This window comes from Xiphophorus couchianus, unplaced genomic scaffold (genome assembly GCF_001444195.1).
Source record: "Xiphophorus couchianus unplaced genomic scaffold, X_couchianus-1.0 Scaffold1000102, whole genome shotgun sequence".
Classification (NCBI taxonomy): Eukaryota; Metazoa; Chordata; class Actinopteri; order Cyprinodontiformes; family Poeciliidae; genus Xiphophorus; species Xiphophorus couchianus.
Window position 1 is genome coordinate 923,577 of NW_020963015.1, and position 20,306 is coordinate 943,882.

Genomic DNA, 20,306 nt, shown 5'->3' on the forward strand with positions numbered 1-20,306 from the left:
GCCACCCATCACACAGTGCACCCGACCCCTTTGGCCCCTCCCACGGGTGGTGGGCCCATGGGAGGGGGGGCCCATGTTTCCTCTTCGGGCTGAGCCCAGCCGGGCTCCATGGGTAAAAGCCCGGCCACCAGACGCTCGCCATCGTGCCCCCCCTCCAGGCCTGGCTCCAGAGTGGGGCCCCGGTGACCCGCGTCCGGGCGAGGAAACACCAAGTCCAAAGTTTTCCTTCATCATTGGGGTCTTCGGGCTGCACTTTGTCTGGTCCCTCACCTAGGACCTGTCTGCCTTGGGTGACCCTACCAGGGGCATGAAGCCCCAGACAGCAGAGCTCCTAGGATCATTGGGACACTCAAACCCCTCCACCATGATAAGGTGGCAGCCCAAGGAGGAGTAAATTTGTCATAGTTCACTTTAAATCGACTCGGATCAAAATGCTGTAACTTTAGCTCAGCTTGTTTTAGTTTAGCTTCCCTTAGTTTAGGAAGATTAGTTTTTCCTAGCATAGCATGTCTAAGTTTAGTTTAGCTGATCTTAGTTTAACTTCTCTAGGTATTGTAGCAGCATAAATGGTACGCTGCCATTTTAAGGCCAATTTCAGCTGCTGCATAGAAGCAGGTCTCTACCTGTCACAAGACTACTTGCGTCATGATGTCATCAACTCATTCTGCTTCCTGTGTTTGCTGAACTGTTTAGCCTCACTTGCTGCTCCTCCAACTCCTGGACCAATCTGTTCATTTGTTCATTTGTTGCCGGGAAGCTGCGCTGCATAGGTGACCTTGTGGATCAGTTTATCTGGCCGTGTGGTAATTTACAGCCTCCTGCTGAGTCCCTGACGACTATTATATTTGGATGTACACTCACTGCTGTTTTGCCTACCATGAAATGTTTTAAAAGACTTGTATGAACTTTCCCCCGGTGCAGGGAGCATTGATGGCACTACGACCGGGATAAAAAGCAATATTGTAGTGCCATTGTATCACTGTTTTACTCATGTTGTTTCATTTTTGTCTTTCTTGTAGGGACTGAAGCTTCTGTGGTGGCGGTGGTGACCCCTGGTGTCTTGTCTTGTGTGTTTTGTTGGAGCACCTTTTTGTGTGTGTGTGTGTGTGTGTGTGTGTGTGTGTTTGCCGTGTCTTTGTAGTGTCCAGGGTGATTCCTTTTCTTCACTGGATGTTGCCCCTTTCCTCACTTTTCTCCCCCCCACTGGTAAACCTCAGTTTCCTTTGAAATTTAAACATTTTATAATCAACTTTATTAAAAGGCATTCACTGTTTTAACCATTCAATTTCAGGTTGTTGTTCATTTAAAGAACATATTGAAGTTTAATAAATTTTTGTAGAACTGTCTGAATCTTGTCTCATTTCCAGTAGTACTTGTGTCCTTATTACTATTCTATTTTCCTGGAGATATTCCAGGTGGCGCTGTCGGTTTCCCCTTTCTAAACTTTAACATCTTAATTTGGGTTTGGTAATAAAGAAAATCTACCCCAGGTTGCCACAGTATGATTTAGCATGTCTATCTTAGCATGTCCTAGCTTACCCAAGTTTAGATTGTCTTTGCTTGTGTATCTTAGATTAGATTAGCTTATTGTAGCTTAGCTCATGTTTTGTTAATTATTAAACTAGTTCTGAATGAGACATTTAAGCTCTTAGTTACCAGCATCGTGTCAGACTCAATTTATCTCCATTTATTTATTTTAGATATATAAAAAGCTGCAGATTGATCGTCTGGAAGATTCTCATGATTTAAATTTAAAGTCCTGGGTTTAAAGTCCAGCTCAGGTTTAGTTGATCAGAATCAAACTCAGCATCAGAAATGGAGCCAAAGCCTTAAAGTCCTGATCCTTTCAAATTAAAGTTGAGATATTTTACCAAAAAAATCCACAATTACTAACATTCAGATTACGACAGAAATCCCAGCCTAATTTTCTTAGTGATTTTAAAAATTGGTGGAGAAATTATGTTAATGTGTTTTCCAAGATGTAAAATCATGGAGGAAAGAGTCAGTTTTTGTTTCTGGCAGCTGGTCTGACATGATTTTAATGAGCGTTAAACATGTCGGCTAATATCCCGTCGGCCTGGAGGTCCAGTTACAGTCCGAGTCAGAACCCACCGGAGGCGGCGGCCCTGCAGCGTCTGACCGGCCTCGTCGGCGCGTCGCACTTCCTTCAGCTGCTGCTTTCACAGGGAAGGAGACGCTCTGGACGGAGGTTGAGATTATTAAAGGTTTAACTGCAGACCAGGCCTGACGGTTGCTTCTCTTACAGAGATGAAGAGCCGGCGCGTTAATGGCGCTGTGGCTCAGGCTGCATAACTCACAGAGAGGCTATTAAAGCCGAATTACTGAGGAAAACCTCAGCCGGGTTTAACTTTCCAACCAGCCGGAGCTTTGCTCTCATTTCTCCTCCAGTTTCTGCCTGCAGTGGGGCAGAAAGCAGCTCCGCTTGAAACTCTGAGTTTCTACAACCTGCAACATTTACCAGAAAGCCTGTGTTCATGTTTCCGCTGTTAGATGGTAAATAGAAAGTACAACTCGTTTCAGATCGAACGGCTCACAGCTTTCACTGATCAAAAACACAAACTGTCACCATTTACAACACACAGAAGAAAAATGGGAAAGTTATAAAGATAAATAACTTAGTGAACCCTGAGGATGAGAAACTTAACGACTGATACGAAACGCTGATATCATGATAAACTATTATTGATGAGTTTTTGTATTAAATATTTGGAATTCAGCCAAACAGGTGGCGTGACGTTTCCTGTTTCCTACATTTGTTTTTAAGCAGTTATGAGGAACAGTGGAGAAACCTGAAACTGCTGCTGCGCCAGCTACTAAACAGCTTGTTGCTAGGCACCCAGAGAGTGAGTGAGTTGCTAGGCAACCAAAGAGTGAGTGAGTTAGTTGACACCACCAATTCTGCATAGCTAGCTGAGTTTGAGCCTTTCCTCTGCCTACGTTTCCCAGAATGCTGTGCGGTTCTGGATCAAATTTCAATGAATATTATATCAATGTATTATCTATTGATATTGATCACATGTCTAGCATGATATGTATTGTTACTGATTTATGGCCCAGCCCTTGTTCATCTTCACAACATTTAGGAGAATAATTAGCAATGAAGAGCTAATAACCAAATATATTGATCACTAGCGGCATTTCCATTACAAATATGGCCTAAAGTGTCTCCATTGCAAACTACCCAATTTTTATACGGGAGAAAAACCACAGCAAAAACTTTTTCTCAAAAAACAAACGTCCTTTAATTGCTGTTTTTCCACTAAACAATTTTATTTTTGTAATTTGAATTGTCACAAATGAATGGTCAGTGAAAACGCAGCTGCAGAGGATCTGTGAGAAGCTGCTAACCGGGTCACTGCGTCTCAGTTCCGGTGATTTAGAAATGAAACCAGTTTCATTCTGAAGCATCAGGATCAGAAATAAAACTGAAACATTTACAGAATCAAACCAGCAACTCCTGCGACTCCCGTTCACCATCAAAGCATTTCACAAAAACCTCTTTCACACCAAACAAAGAGAAACACACGAGCTGCACTCAAAGCAGCTGCGGGTCTCCAGCCCCCTCTGGTGGCCGGGATGAGACACTGCAGCGCTCAGAGGAACAAAGGAAGAAACAAAGAGGAGCTGAAACTCCGGCAGAGAATCAATTCAAAATGACCCTGCTGTGTTTCTGAGGGCAGAAGTCTGTGCTTTAAATGAATTCATATTCTATTTACTTCACTGAAAGATTGTGGAGTTAATATCTCTCTTATTTAATTTTTTAGACATGCTGGAATACAACAACCTTAATGATATTTATTTTAAAACTAATTAACTCTACCTTTAAATTTGGAAGTTTCTTCGAGAATACATGCGTGACGTTACAAATTTACAGACATTTCAGAAAAAACTGTTCAGTTTAGATGATCAAGAAAAGAGTTAAAAGATCATTTATCCATTTATTTTTTGCCTTTGTGATCAAGTTTCTGCTTTTGTTGCATCAAAACTGCATTTAATCTCAGGATGAAGATTTTCTTAAAACATTCAAGAAAACAGTGAAGAAAAAACTTGTTTCATATCAGATTTCTATCTGAAATAACTTAAAGTTGTCTTTCAGATCAGAAACAACGATTAATAATCAGATGTGATAACTGGTTCTCAAATATTTGACCTGATCAAATTTACTGTTTAAATGTTCAGATCTTGACCTCATTTTATTTATGTAAAATCAACAGAATTACTGGCACAATTCCTAGTTTTTCAGACATGAGCCTGAAACCTTAATATTCAATGATTATTGCGCTGCTGCTTCCTATAGTCAATAATAAATATTTATTATTGATCAGAGACGTGAAAAAGCCAGAGCCAAGCCTGGCGTCGTTCACATGGAAACCAAAGGAACCAGGAAAACATCAACTCAGGTAACATGTTCATAATAACAATAATAACAACAACAATAATAATAATAATAATAATAATAATAATAATCCTACACATGGAGAGGAAAATCATACAGGCTTTTCTCAGAGTATAAATAAAATATCTTCCATAATTATCCCATAAACATGAATCCTGAAAGGTTTTATTTATAGAAATTCCCTCATTTTTGATATTTCTATTAATAGTGTCTCTAAATTCCAGATTCCCAGAAATAAATCTGATGCTCTCAACAACCAGCTTCTACTGGTAAACAGCTGCAATGTGAGACTTTATTGCCTATAAATGCAATAAAAGGACAAAAATTACTTTTAAAACATGAAGTAAGAAAAATCCCAAGTTTACAGTTTAAAAGCAGATCAGAGTTAAAGTCCATTAGTTCCCAAAGTTTCTCTGCCTTTAGCAAACCGAGCAGCGTCGCTAATGAACGAGACTCACCGGGTCGAATCCAACCGGGTCAGAACCCGAACAGAACCACAGATCACTAATGACGAGCAGGTGAGCAGCAGGAAACTGGCCCTACAAAATAAAACAGGAAGTTAAAACCGTCATCTTACTGTATGAAAAGCCGTTCGTAAAGTTACACTGAAAAAAATTAACAGCAATAATTTGGGTTATTTAGCAAAAACTGGAGGTCATATTTCTACCATGATTACAAATATCACAATTTCAAACTAAACATTTAATCAGCAAGTTACATATTTTTGCTTCACTTCCGCTTATCAGCTAGCAAATTTGCATATTTAAATATTTAGCTAGCTCGGAGCAACTGAGATAATTAGCCAGTTTAGTATTTAGCTTTCTAACTAAATATTCAGCTTAGATATTTAAATAATATGTAATTAGTTTTCTGTTTAACTTTTACCTGAAGCTAAATATTTATGCGAATATTAGCTAGCTCAAAGGTAATGAGATAACTTTGCTAGCTCACAGCAAACTATTGAACTTGGAGCTAATAGCTAGCTTGACAAAATTCATTTTTTAATTTTGATCGAAGTATTTGGTTTATTTTCTCAGTTACTACTAAATATTTAGCTTTCTCCCTGCTCCAAGGGCCCCTCCCTGCTCCAAGGGCCCCTCCCAGCTCTAAGGGCCCCTCCCTGCTCCAAGGGCCCCTCCCAGCTCTAAGGGCCCCTCCCAGCTCTAACTGCCCCTCCCTGCTCCAAGGGCCCCTCCCTGCCCTAGGGCCCCTCCCTGCTCTAAGGGCCCCTCCCAGCTCTAAGGGCCCCTCCCAGCTCTAACTGCCCCTCCCTGCTCCAAGGGCCCCTCCCTACTCTAAGGGCCCTTCCCTGCTCTAAGGGCCCCTCCCCGCTCTAAGGGCCCCTCCCTGCCCTAGGGCCCCTCCCTGCTCTAAGGGCCCCTGCCTGGCTCTTCATCTCCTGCTCAGCGTCGCTGCAGGTGGATTCTGACCTGCAGCTGAATTTTTCTCTGCTTCCAGGTTTAATCTGGATTATTCTGGATTTTTCTGGATTGTCCTGCAGTAATCTGGTTCTGCTAAACTCTGTAAAGTGTTTTTGTTGCTGCAGAATAAAATGAATCGCTCCACCAGGCAGCTGATGCTCCTCCTCCACCTGCTGCTGTTTGTGAGTACGATTCCTCAGGCTTTGCTTTCCGGCTCCTTGCCTCTCGGGTTCTGGTTCCGATCCGTTTCACCGGATCGTTTTGGGCTGGATGTCGGCCGTCATCGGTGTTTGGGTCAGAACCAGCTGGACTCTGAGGGAGCTGACTGATGAGGCGTCTAAAATTAAAATAATATTCATCATTTTAACCAGAAGATTTTTGTTTCTGAATCTTTTTTTGTTTCACTGAAAGTTTCTAAGATAAAAAATCTCTAAACCTTTTGGTTTAATTGATTACAGATTATTTTCAAACTCTGCAATAAATTGATAGTTGGACAAAAATCTGATCAAAAGTAAAGGAATGTTTTTCTATATCTGGTTGGATTATGAAGATTTTGAACGGTTGATGCATCAGAACCTCAGAAAGGAAAAGTTCAGTCGGTCGGTTCTGATGGACAGATCAATGGATCACTGGATCAATAGATCAATAGATCATTGGATCAATGGATCAATAGATCAATAGATCAATGGATCATTGGATCAATAGATCATTGGATCAATGGATCAATACATCAATGGATCAATAGATCATTGGATCAATGGATCATTGGATCAATGGATCAATAGATCAATGGATCACTGGATCAATAGATCAATAGATCATTGGATCAATGGATCAATAGATCAATAGATCAATGGATCATTGGATCAATAGATCATTGGATCAATGGATCATTGGATCAATGGATCAATAGATCAATGGATCAATGGATCAATGGATCACTGGTGACTTGTGATACTTTTCAGTTGGTTTTATTGGTCAGTTGGTTTATTAGTTGGTTTATGTTGACATGTTAGTTAGCTGGTTACCTGAACAGTTAGTTGTTCCTTGATTGAACAGTCAATTGGTTGCTTCCAGTTTTCCCAGTCTGGTTCCAGTTTTCCCATCATGCTCTGTTGGTCCTGCAGCTGAGCGGCCTCTCTCTGGTTGCCATGGGAACCTGGGTGACGGCGGGCGGCGGCGGCCCCTTCCTCCACCTGCTGGGGCCGTTCTCCAACCAGCTGCTGCGCTTCCTCAACATCGGCCTCCTCTGCATCGCCATGGGAACCACGCTGGTGCTGCTGGGAGCACTGGGAGGATGTGCAGCTCACTGGGAGAGCAAGTGTCTGCTGCTGACTGTGAGTGGGTGGAGGCGGGGGGTGGGGGGGTGACCTGGGGTCAGCAGGTCTGAACTTTGACCTCTGATGTCTGTATCCTGCAGTTCTTCTCCATCGTCCTCATCATCTTCATCTGTGAGACGGCAGCTGGAGTCGTGGCTCTGGCCTACTCCTCCTTCGTGAGTTTATTAAAACAATAATAATAATAACAACAATAATAATAATAACAACAAAAATAATAATAATAATAATAATAACAATAATAATAATAATAATAATAATAACAACAATAACAATAATAACAATAATAATAATAACAATAATAACAATAATAATAATAATAACAATAATAATAATAATAATAGCGCAGGAAGCCCAATAGATTTCTAGAAAGCCTCCACCAAAATATTAGCACCCAGAAACTAAAACACAAAATATTCATGAAAATTTGAGTAAAATATGCAACAATGAAAATAATTCTTTAATAATAACGTTTTTTATATTTACCAAATGTGAAAAATCTTTCCAAACTTTCATTGTAAACTCTGACCTCTACTGGTCTGATAAATCTAATGAACAAAATGTTATAAATAGAAATAATAATCTGAATTCTTAAACAGAGGAGCAGAACAAATTATATCACAATAATGTAAATATGTTTTTATCAGACTACAATAAAGGGTAAACAATCATTCTGCAGTTTAATTTGATTTATGTGTTTTTCTATAAATCCAATCTGTGTGGATGTGAAGCGGTTTCTCCTCTTCATCCTCCCTCCTCTTCCTCAGCTCAGCTCTGGCTCCGCCCCCGTTTCCCTGAGGAACCCCGCAGAGCCATTTATTACCGCCGTCTCTGCAGCCGGAGCATTTTATATGCAAAGCAGCTCATTTGCATATAACACACACACCCACACACACACACACACAGGAAGCCGCACGGGGGAATCGGGTTTTAAACTCTTAAATGGACCGGAGCAGCAGAACCTTCCAGAACAAAACGCACTGCAAAACCACAAAATCTGACCAAGTCATTTTATCTAGTTTCTACTGTAAATATGTTGTTACACTTCAGATGAGACAAAACAAACAAAAACAGACAAAACGTTTCTGTAGGATCTGGGAGATTTTTTTCAGTGAATAATACTTTAATATTGATTTGAAAAAAGTTCCAGTTTATCAGTAAAACAACGTTTTCATCAACATTAAGGAATTAAAAGAAGCTTCTGCATCTTGCTGAAAAGTTTCTTGTAAGTTAGTGTCAGGTCTAAATACCTATTAGAGACAATTTTAAACAAACACAGGAAAGACAAGAGAGTTAAATTCTTTGTTCTCGCGAGGAGAACGGACAGAGATATGCTTTCAGTTACAAATCTCCTACCGCTCTGAAAACACATCTCTCGCTCCTCTGTTTTATTGATTTCAGAGTCCCTGTCACAGAGAGCACTGCAACTCTAAAAGGGTGGGGTCAAAGCATTTTAGTTGCAGTGCTAAATAACAATCACTAACTAAACACATGGTATCTACAATCTAAATCCTTCTTGCTCCAGGCACGGCGTCGAATGGGACACGTTGTATAGCTTCAAAGCAACGGCTTTGTAGCACAAAGAACAAAGCAGAGTTTCCTCCAGGACTGTAAAACTCAGCTTGGAACAACTAACACCTCTATTTCCCAGGGATTCCTTTAGGAAGGAATCAAAGTTATTTAAAACACAGAAACATTACTTATACTAAGAGTAAAAGAATAAGAGCATATAAGTAAACATTATCTAAATGTAACTACAAGGCTACATGATACAACGAATATTTGATAATACTAAAAATATAATTTACCCAACATTTCCCTCCTGTTTATCGAATATTTGTTCCATGCCCCTTATCCCTCTAAAAACAGTCACTTCAAATGATTTACAGCTGGGAGTTCATGTTTTGGAAAGCAAACATGTATACACTCAGAGGTCACATCCAGTCCAAAAGCCAGGATCTGGATACCTGTCAGAAGAATCCTCATCAGAGTATTCTTTGTCAACATCAGATTTTTTCTCTAATAAAGGATACATCTGTGCCATCTGGTCCTCCATGGGTGAAATCGCTGTGGTAATGAGACGGTTAAACAAAGAACGCAGGCACGGAACAAAACAACATCCACACAAAGTCAAAATTGCAGCAAAAACTGCAATTGATACTAAGACAGAGGACACAAGGTTTCTATACTTCCCAAAAGCATCCATCCATGCATCCCACATGGAAGTATCCACTCCAGAGTGTTCCTTCATTTTGCCATTAAGGGTACGGAACCCTGTAATGGCCTTCGTCAAGCTCCCATCAGCCGCTGTATTACTTTGGTAAAAACGTGCAACATCTTTCTCCAAAAATCATGCACACCCCTCCTTTCTCAGCCAGCAGCATATCAAGAGCTATGCGGTTCTGAAAAGCCATCAGTGAAGTTGCAGCCAGCTGTTCATGGACTGCCTCGAAACCAGCCTGTGTCCAGTTGCCCAGTCTTTGTACATTGTAATGGATGTAATTTATTCTGTCTACGTTCTTGTTTATCGTGCACCACCAACAAATTGTAGATTCAAAACCAGCCCCAACCTGATCGACTAATTTATATTCATCAGGCACTCCACGAGGGACTCCGATGGCATCGATGTATGTCGGTTCAGTGTCTGTATTTTTCCATGTCACTTCACGTTTCTGTAAGTGTTGCCTCTTCTGAAACAAAACACTAGACAAAGAGAGTATTAGATTTTCAGCAGATGTAGGATAGACAGATACAGGTAATAACAGAGAAATTAATGCACAAAACCCTGGTACTTTTCGAGGTAATCTATCAAAAAGTCTGTCATCACCACACCACCACCATACATCTGCTCGAGAAATAGGGTTAAAGTCATCGTTTACAGTGATCACAGTAGTACACATGGTTTTAGTAAGATTCCCTATTCTTTTCCCAGTTCCCTTTATAATTACACATGTGAAGTTAGCTGGAGCTATTTTCTTAGAAAATAAAGGTTTCTTTTCATCTGCTGCAGCAAGGGGAAATATTGCATCATTATCACTATAAATTTGTCTATTAATTCCTATAACATATACTCCCCCCTGATGATGCATTATTTCATCGTGCTCTTATGATTTACAAATAATTCAGTTTAAAACGTCTCAAGAATTTTAACTAATATTTGACAAAGCATGTTTACCAATTAAGACTCTGTGAAGATTTTGCATAAACCAGCCAGAGAGACGTTGAAGAAAATTCAAAATATAGTCTACAAAGAAAATCCAAAAAATGATAAATTGGCCCATACTAAAATCAACATAACAAAAACACAATACAGGTAGTAACAGAACAACTCAAACACAAACTGACCTAACACAGACATGAGGGGACATTAGATAATGGCTGATCAGACCATTAACACACACTAAGGGGTAATTAAACACACAAAACCCTAATAAATACTGGTCAGTATATCACTAAATCTACAAATGAAAGAAATTAAACTAAAAACCAAAGTTCCCTGTCCCCTGGTGAACGGGTCCAGAGGAAACTAGTAACTCCAAAGAAAGAAATTAATTTGTTATACTTAACAAAATAGACAGAGAACTGACCCAAATAGCTAAATAAAAAGTCAGACTAATGAAAACAAATTTAAAGACAAAAATCTAAACTATTCCCTAAACAATATATAAAATAATATGAAGGGAAAACAGAAAACCAGTAGAAAATGTTTCACTAAATGTAGGAAACCAAACTGCATCAAAATCCTGCTTTATGTGATGATAATGACGCTGTACAACTTTCTATAATCTATAATGTCAAACAAAACCCCAAAATTTAAACAGCCAATCTCCATGTTCCTTAGAGAAAAAATGAAATCCTTTGTACTTTTATATTTCACAATTTATATTTTAAAGCCACTACACTAGTCTGAGCAATCTCTATTGTCAGAGCACAAAGCAAATCCTTAAGCCCACCATAAACCCCTCCCTCACTTCTCAGAGGGACCGACTTTATGGCAGGAAAGAGAATTAATAAGGATTTTAGGAGGAACTCTTAATTTTTCTACTGCTTTATTAGGCTTTGACACTCGAATCATCAGATATGTTTTAGTTTCTTCTAATTTTAAAATTTGAACTTAAAAACCTTTTGTCGTTCCACTACTAAAATTGTAACTTATATTCTGATATTTTGTCAGGAGGTACTTTTAGATGATGGGAGAGAAAGTGATTTACATCACACCTTCTCGTTCTGTCTTGCAGAGCTACTGCAAGTGGGGGTTACTTCACACTTAAAAAATAGTGGTATGCAAAAAGGCTTCACATGTTAATTAGTTGAATCTAGTGGGGTAGCAGTTACAGCCCAACTCTGTGGCCCCCCTGCGGAGCTGCTGCAAGGGGGGGCTGCAAGTCCCCCTGATCTACATTATTCTCTACAAAAGTTCCACCAGATCCTTTTTCATTAACCCATAAGTTATTTCTAACTTAATATTATCCTTCAACAACAAATTTGTACATTTTAGCAAACTTTTTCTATATTCAAACAATTTCTAGTCAACAAGTGAGTTACTTCTATTTTATTCTGTCTTAATCATCCATAATTCCTGTAGATTTAATAATATTTTATCTATCCTAAAGTTTTGGTCAGTTTAAAAAGACTGATTGTGAAACTATCTAGAATCGGTTGCATACTGCAGTTTGTTATCTGAGCAATGCCTCTTACAGTTAGAGCCTGTTTCTATTTATTTATTCACTTTATTTCCTTATTTCATTTGCAGCCCTCTCTTCTTTCTGTAGGCATTTTTTGAAATGAAATTACCTTTTGTAATGCATTAAAAGTTCTTGAAAAAAAAGAAATAAATCCATAAATAGTGTAATGTTAATGTATCTGTCTTACCATCCCCCCAGTTGAGACATGCGAAAACGCCATGGCTCAATATTGCAGCCCACTTATACAAGTTTTTTGGCAAGATAGGCCTAGTTGCAGGTCACTTATAGATTTGATCTTCTATTTTTGCTCCATTTTTAATCCAAAGATCTTTTTCTTTTTTTAGGACTTAATTGTTGCATGTCTATCAGGATCTCATGTCATATGTTTGATTTTTTTTTCCATATATAAGACCTTTATTTGTCCCTCCGCTGCTTTTTTTTGCCATCTCGTCAGCGAAGGCGTTCCCTAGAGACACTTTATCTGTCCCTGTGGTGTGTGCGGCACATTTACAGATCGCTAGTTGTTTTGGTAGCTGCACAGCTTGTAGTAAATCTTTTAATAGGTCTGCATGAGTTACTGGTTTTCCTGCAGAAGTTATCATACCCCTATTTTTCCAGTACTGTGCAAACATGTGTACTGTTGCAAACGCATATTGACTATCGGTGTAAATCGTCACTTCTTTATTTTTCATTAATTCACAAGCGGTGGTTAGCGCTATCAATTCTGCAGCCTGAGCTGAATAGTGCGAGGGAAGTTTTTCAGCTTTTAACACTAGTTTTTCAGTCACTACTGCATAACCGGTTTGAGTTTTTCCTTGTTCATTTTTCTTTGAGGAACCATCAACAAAAGTATTTCACCTTGATCTATCGGTAGATCTTTTAAATCATTTCTACTCTTTGTGTTTTGTTCTGCCAGTTCCTGACAATCATGCTTTGTACCATCATCTGGAAAAAGGTTTCTTATAGTCTAGTAAGGCGAGCGCAGCACTTGACACAAGAGCCTGCTTTATTTCACACAGTGCTGTTTCTGCTTCCTCTGTCCATTCCAAAGAGGAAGACATTTGTAGATCTTTTTCATACGTTAGTTTACTTAAAAGAGCCACAATTTCTGGCTAATTAGGCACCCAGTTCCGACAATAGTTAATTAACCCAGTGGAAGCACTAGTTTCTATGTTTGAGGAAGTAGTTACCCAATCGGTAGCTGCTTCTCCTTCTTCAACAAGATTACCTAATTGATTCTATTGTTCATTTCTTTGTTTAAACAGAGATACATGCGGGGAGGTCCACATTCTGTCTAAAGATTTTAAATCATCAGGAAGAGCAACAGCTGCAACGGCTGTGTGTTTTATATCTGTATACAGATAGGTCACTGTGATCTTAGCTGGAGTGACCTTGTTGAGCCTGTCTTCATAATTCTTGTCAGGTCCAGCCGCATTCTTGAACCAAAGAGTTATATGTAAATTGTCAGGAGGCATTTGATCCTGCGGGGCAGAGATGGCTTTACCTCCCTCAGTCAGAAGTGCCTGAGCAAAGTTATGTGGGGGTCTGTCGGGCACATCTAATGTATAACAATAGTGTGGATTTGCATTTCCCTTAACAACAAAGAAATCTCCCTTTTTTATTTCTGACTGCCTTTTAACTGCTATGTGCCCATCAGTGGTTGGAATCAAAGCTAATCCTAGCTGTATAAGGCCATCTCTGCCTAATAAGTTTACTGGGCATTCTGGGAGCATCAAAATGGACAACTGACAAGCTTGTCCCTGTGGATCTCTAAGCCAAACTGGCTCTGATTCATTGACTTGCATTAATTTACCCCCAGCTGACCTCACGACGACAGTTTCCCCACTAATCTTTACCCCAGAAATGTTTTCTCTGCATGTTGTTCTACATGCACCAGTGTCACAAAGGAAAACTACAGGTCTACCATTCATGAAAAGAGTTATTTCTGGTCTTACACTATCCATAGATAATAAATCCTGTAGATTTAATTGGACCTCTTCACTCTCTAAACTTTCTGATTCTAGTCATGCTGACTGATCTGTGTATTTTTTCTGGGCAATTTCTGGCTATGTGTCCTTCCTTCCCACAACACCAACATCCTAAGTCGTTTTGTTTAAAATTATTTTGTCTGAAATTATTTTGTCTGTAGTTCCCTCTTCCCATTCTCCCTTTCTGTCCTCTGGGGTTCTGACCTCTACCCCTGAAGCTTCCTCTTCCTCTCCTTTCTAAATAAAATATTTGCTCCTCATCTTGGAAAAAGGCTCCTGAAACCTTTTTCTTTTCTTTTGAGACCTTTTCTGCGTGTATAGCGTGGTTGATGTATTCATCTAAAATCCCAGTCCCCAATCTCATGTAATGTTGATGCATTCTCAGGCTGTATTCATCAAACGATTCTTCCTCCTCTTCTCTTTTTTTGCGCTAATTCTAACCAAAATTTTATATCCTCATACCCTTCTTTGTGCATTTTCTTTGAATTTGACTTTGTTTTTTGTTTTATTTTATCCTGCAGTACTGTTAGTTTTTGTGAATTCAGACGGCCGTCAAAGTTATAGTTTGTTATCCATTTATCTAAATGTTTTATTTTATGCGGATCCTGATTTTCAACATATTTCCAGTCATTTGTTTTTAAACTGTCTGTTGGCTTATTCTTACTTATATTTTTCCCCATTTTTATTTTTTTTTTTTATAAAATTTGGCCCAGTTTGTCGACGTCTAGGGAGTCCTAAAAACTGGGGTTCTGTTCAGTAGGCCAGCAATTGAAACAACCTGTTGAGGTAACCCACGCTTCAACTCTTTCGAGTGGGGGTTCTTACCTCTGCATCCTCAAGAGGTTTGCTGGTTTCAATCCTACTGTTTTATATGAGGTATAATACCAAGTGGTATTTACACCTCCAAGCACTCGCACAATCACACACTTGTTGCGGACTTTAAGCGCCTGCTTCGCCGGACTCCGCCGTCCGTTCCAATTACAATTTTAGTGCCTGATTTAAATATTTTTATTGTTGATTAAATTCTATTATTATACATCGAATTGAGGAAATTTTATTGTTGTTATCATTTTATTATTATTCCTAATTTATTAAATTTTATTATTCTCGTTTTTATCGCCGAAAAAAAATTTTTTTTTTTTTTTTTTATCGCCTAATTAATTACATTTTACAGCAGGTTTGCACCAGGCTCCGTCCACCTGTTACAACGAAATTTTGCGCAAGTACTTCGTACGCCCTTCACGGATTTTTGTGCTCTATTTTTACCTGTTAGAGTCTAGAATTTACAGGGTTTTGTATTCGCGCAATGACCCTCAGTCATTCGCCACACTTTTAAACAAGAATCCACTCACCCTCTGTCTTCCCCTCGGAGTCGTCAACCGTCAGATTCCAACAGGGAGGTCGACACCAGCCCTTCAACAGGTTTTGAGAAGTTTCCAGTAAGAAACTTACCGTGCGCACGGTCTTTTACCGGAGTCGACCAGACCTGCCGGGATCCGTTCGGTGTCTTGACATCCGGCTCGAAGGACCATATAAATGTCAGGTCTAAATACCTATTAGCGACAATTTTAAACAAACACAGGAAAGACAAGAGAGTTAGATTCTTTGTTCTCGCGAGGAGAACGGACAGAGATATGCTTTCAGTTACAAATCTCCTACCGCTCTGAAAACACATCTCTCGCTCCTCTGTTTTATTGATTTCAGAGTCCCTATCACAGAGAGCACTGCAACTCTAAAAGGGTGGGGTCAAAGCATTTTAGTTGCAGTGCTAAATAACAATCACTAACTAAACATATGTTATCTACAATCTAAATCCTTCTTGCTCCAGGCACGGCGTCGAATGGGACACGTTGTATAGCTTCAAAGCAACGGCTTTGTAGCACAAAGAACAAAGCAGAGTTTCCTCCAGGACTGTAAAACTCAGCTTGGAACAACTAACACCTCTATTTCCCAGGGATTCCTTTAGGAAGGAATCAAAGTTATTTAAAACACAGAAACATTACTTATACTAAGAGTAAAAGAATAAGAGCATATAAGTAAACATTATCTAAATGTAACTACAAGGCTACATGATACAACGAATATTTGATAATTACTAAAAATACAATTTATCCAACAGTTAGTTTTGTCTTATTTGAGAAACTGAGATGTTTGCACCAGAAACTGGACAAAAATACTTGGTAGGATTTTGGGGTTTTACAGTGCAGGAGGCCAAACTTTTTGTCCTTTGGGCCAAAATAAAAAAAAAACAACTAAAATCTATCAAGTAAAGTCATCCAAAGTTTATCTGGGCAAAGAGAAATTTAAGCTTGTTGTAGTAAACAATTAATCACATGACAAATTAAAATCAGCTGAATAATTTCCAGTCTGAATTAATAATTCATGTTATTTTATTTACTGTGTTTGTTTATTGTGTTTTATTTTGGATATTTGAAATATCTTCCAGTTCCAGAGTCTTTACAAAATTAACATTTTTGGCATTATTATGCCGTTATCAGTATATCACTTAAAATGGTCTCAAAACATTTGATCACAATAATTACTGGGATAATTTATCACCCAGTAAAGTCTGCCATCATGACAGGCCCAACTGCAAATCCAAAACTTATAGAACATTTTTCAACGTTTGCTGTATGAAAAAAAAAGTTTTAAAATATTTTTTACAATTCTGTCCCAGTGAAATGAATGAAATAAAATATGATTTTCAGTTTAACATGCAGCAGGAAGTGGAGTCATACTCCACGTTTTAATGTCCCAGCATGCACTGGGGCGTCTCCTCATGCTGCAGGTCTGAGGCGCCACAGGATTATTAATCAAATCAGAAAAGCAGAGGAGGAGAAACTCTGGACAAACATGAAATGAGACAGAAAGCGAAGCATCGATATAAATGGAAATGTCCGGCAGGAAAACGACTCGGCGGGTTTGGATTCATTTCCAGTTTTTCTGTTTCTCTCCCAGCTGATTTATTTAATTTGGCTGATTAGGAGCCGCCCACAGAAACACGGCCTCCTTAAATCAGCTTTTCCCTCCACTGTGTTTGATTTGCTGTGATTTTCAGTTTACAGTTTAGATTTACAAGCTTCTGGTTTTCTGAAGAGAAAACAATATTTTAGGTCAGAACAGTAAAACAGACACAGTGAGAAACGTTATCGTCCAGAATTTGATCCACAGATGATGGAGATTTAAACAACTTTCAGGGAAACGAGATTCATGGCTGGAAACACAAATAATGAGAAAAAAGACTCAGTTTTTACCTGCTACTTTTGGGTTTGTTGCAATGAATCAATTAATCACACGATAACTTAAAACGAGATCAATAATCTCCCTTTCTGCTGAAAACCGGATGATAAGTTTCCAGTCTGGAGTTTTGGTCTCAACCAGAAACTTCATGATTCATTTTATTTATTGTTTCTGTTGTTTTGTTTATTTTGAATATTTAAAATTTCTTCCAGTTTCAGTTTTAAATGTTCATTAGAATTTAAACTTCGTTGATGTTTGAGAATGTGTTCCTTCATTATTATTAGCATTACCATTATGTTAATTGAAAATGGTCTCAAAAAACCAATATTATTGTTTATGGCGATAATTTATTGTCCAGAAACGTTTGTTACCCTGACGGGCCTAACCTGAGGTCAGAGGATTGTTTTCTGCGCCGGCTCTCTGATCCAGTTCGGTACCTTTGCACATCACTAACGACCTGACCTGGACTGTGAACACCACGTCTCTGGTCAAGAGGGCACAGAAACGTTTGTATTTCCTGCGGAGGAAAAACGTCCTCAAGACGTTCTACAGAAGCACCATAGAGAGCATTCTGACCAGCTGCCTCTCTGTGTGGTGTGGAGGCTGCAGCGCCTCCGACTGGAAGAACGTGAGGAGAGTGGTGCGGACAGCAGAGAGGATCATCGGGGCCCCCCTTCCCTCCATTCAGGACATTTCATCCCAGCGCTGCGTGTCCCGAGGCCGAAACATCGTCAGTGACCCCTCACACCCCCACCATGGACTGTTCTCCCTGCTGCCCTCTGGAAAGAGGTTCTGCAGCATCCGGTGCAGGTCCACCAGGTTCTGAAACAGCTTTTTCCCACTTGCCATCAGACTGCTGAACTCTTAACTGGACTGCACTTAAAATCTGGTCTCCACTTTATACCTTGCACATGTACAGAGCTAAATAACTTCTATTTTACTGTCAGTCCTGCACTTTATATTTTATATTTATATTTTATATTCATATTTTATACTGTATTTTATTCTGGAGTAACCTCATAACATTGGAACCTCAAAACACTGTCCTGAGCCGTATGCAACGAAATTTTGTTCTGTATTCACCCTGTGCATGAAAAATGATAATAAAGTCAGTCTAAGTCTAAGTCTAATCTGCGGTTTCATTGGACGCAGCTCTTACTGCAGATCTAACGAATTTAATGTTTCTTGTTAAACTTTGTGTTTTCCAGGCTCAAGGCATCCTCAAGGCGTGGGCGGTTCCCGCGCTGCAGAACGATTACGGCAGCGATCCGACCGTCACTGGGATCTGGAATTACACCATGGTAGAGGTGAGAGACAACGGGTAATAAACCTCCTGACTGACCTTCACAGTGACCTTTAGACTGACCTTCCTGCAGTAAAATAACTGAATCAGCCTCAGATTAAAGCGTTGATCAGTAATCAGTGTTTCTGCGTGTTTCCCACCAGTTGAAGTGCTGCGGTTTCTCCAACTACACCGATTTCCTGGGGTCAAAGGTGGAGGAGCAGAACGGGACCGGCCTCCCACCCAGCTGCTGCTCCACCAACATCGCCCCCTGCAGCCCAGCGGAGGCGGCACGCTCACCTGTCCAGGTAAAACCTCTCTACAGACTCACTGACTGAATGATGCTAATTATTGTCTGTTTTCTTTATCATTGCAGGTTATTAAATATTGGAAACATAATGGTGTTTTAGTTTGTAACATCTCGATGTACACAAGGATGATCTGATGTTCCTCCTTCAGGGCTGCTTTGATCCCATCCTGAAGACCCTGAGAAAACACACCTGCGCTGTGGGAGGCGTGGCAGCAGGAGTGGGACTCCTAGAGGTAAAAATACATAACCACCCGAGCCATGGGTCATAAAAACCTCACAAACTGAGCCGATGTGGCTTCGGCTCAGTTTGGTCAAAGTGGAAAATGGCCACTGGTACGACCTGCTGAGAGCTGATTGGTTTGGTGAGCTTGACCAGCACCACAGGTGAGCACAAGTCTGCTAGTTGGCTAACAGTGGAGCTAATTTTTTGCTAACTTTAAACATGTTTAGCTCACTTAGCTTCGACTAAATTTAATTTTCGGAATAAATCCTAAACGCTGGTTTACTGGCAGTTTTGTAAACTTTCAGTCAAATAAATTTTGACATTTGACATAAACACCACGTTGACATGGTGGTTAGCTTTAGCTTCCATTTAATACTGTGTTGGTGTAGCGCTTTAGCTAACATTAAAATTTAGCACACTTAGCTTCCCCTAAATTTATTTTTCTGGATAAATTCTGTAGCACTAATTTACTTTGTTGTTTTGTAAACCTCCTTTGGAATCAAGTTTGACTTGGCTGTAAATTTGGTTATTAGTTCTTTAAAATTCTTTAAGTATTTAGACGTCTATATTCGTGCTCTTATTTTGAAGTCACAGCAGCTCCGTTTTCTCTCCTCATGCTTTTGATTTTCTTAGGCTGTATTGAGCAAGTGGTAATTATACAACAAGTGACCGAATGAGGAAAAGTCTAACACTTACATGAACAACCAATCAGGCGTGACTCTGGTTTTAACTGGGTCGTCAGACAGGAAGTGCTCTGCTTGGTTCGTTGGCGAGGCGAATGACCTGTGACAGAACCAGAACGTAGAGAAAACTGGAGATATGCCCCGCTTCCTACGAATGTAATACTTGTGAAGAAATGTGTTTTTAGTTCTAATGCTTATTCAGTTCCGTATTTAGAAACTAAAGTTTCACGTGAATCTATCAATGATCTGGTTTCTGCTCATATTATTGATTCTCCTGCTCCTCAGATCGCTGCCATGATCGTCTCCATGTACCTGTTCTCTCACCTGGATGAGAAAGTCAGCTGAAGTTGCTCCTCCCAGCCTGCAGAGGCAGTAGATCCTGATGCTGTCCTCCTCTTTGCTGCAACATATTTAACACTTCCTGTTGAGGTTTAGCTTGATTTCAATTCAGTAGAGAAGTTTTAAATATATCTATGAACTATAAATATATTTAACGAATTAACTGTTTTATTTGGATCTTTTCTTACTCAACATATTTCTGGTTCCTTTTATTCCAGATTTTTTCCATAGTTCAGGTTTTATAAGTTGAGTTTCTGTAGAGAAACAGAATTTTTTTTGGTTCATGTCATTTTGCTGGTCTACCAACAGCAACATTGTAGTACCAGTCTCCCAACAGTAGGTGGCAATAAGTGAAAGAATGACCTGAAGCAGTAAAAAACT

The 20,306-nt window shown here is 39.5% G+C and overlaps 1 protein-coding gene and 2 long non-coding RNA genes across 3 annotated transcripts; 2 read left to right on the forward strand and 1 right to left on the reverse strand.

The window, feature by feature from the left end:
* The first annotated feature begins 672 nt into the window (after window positions 1-672).
* Window positions 673-1,285, forward strand: LOC114141433 (uncharacterized). Its single transcript, XR_003594829.1, has 2 exons — window positions 673-770; window positions 1,020-1,285. It is a non-coding gene; the product is annotated as an uncharacterized LOC114141433 (long non-coding RNA).
* Window positions 1,286-1,397: 112 nt separating this feature from the next.
* Window positions 1,398-20,085, forward strand: tspan1 (tetraspanin 1). The gene is made up of 7 exons (XM_028011968.1): window positions 1,398-6,020; window positions 6,966-7,175; window positions 7,259-7,333; window positions 18,297-18,395; window positions 18,535-18,678; window positions 18,830-18,913; window positions 19,872-20,085. Exons 1-7 carry the CDS (start codon window positions 5,970-5,972, stop codon window positions 19,929-19,931), a joined length of 723 nt encoding a protein of 240 aa, XP_027867769.1. The 5' UTR covers window positions 1,398-5,969; the 3' UTR covers window positions 19,932-20,085.
* On the reverse strand, window positions 13,475-15,449 carry LOC114141434 (uncharacterized). Its single transcript, XR_003594830.1, has 2 exons — window positions 15,014-15,449; window positions 13,475-14,841 (listed from the first exon to the last, which is right to left on the reverse strand). It is a non-coding gene; the product is annotated as an uncharacterized LOC114141434 (long non-coding RNA).
* Window positions 20,086-20,306: the final 221 nt, after the last annotated feature.

Coding starts and splice junctions, on each gene's coding strand:
- tspan1 (XM_028011968.1), top strand. CDS start 5,970: ATGAATCGCTCCACCAGGCAGCTGATGCTCCTCCTCCACCTGCTGCTG. Junction 6,021..6,965: donor TCCTCCACCTGCTGCTGTTT/GTGAGTACGATT, acceptor TTGGTCCTGCAG/CTGAGCGGCCTCTCTCTGGT. Junction 18,914..19,871: donor CAGGAGTGGGACTCCTAGAG/GTAAAAATACAT, acceptor CCTGCTCCTCAG/ATCGCTGCCATGATCGTCTC.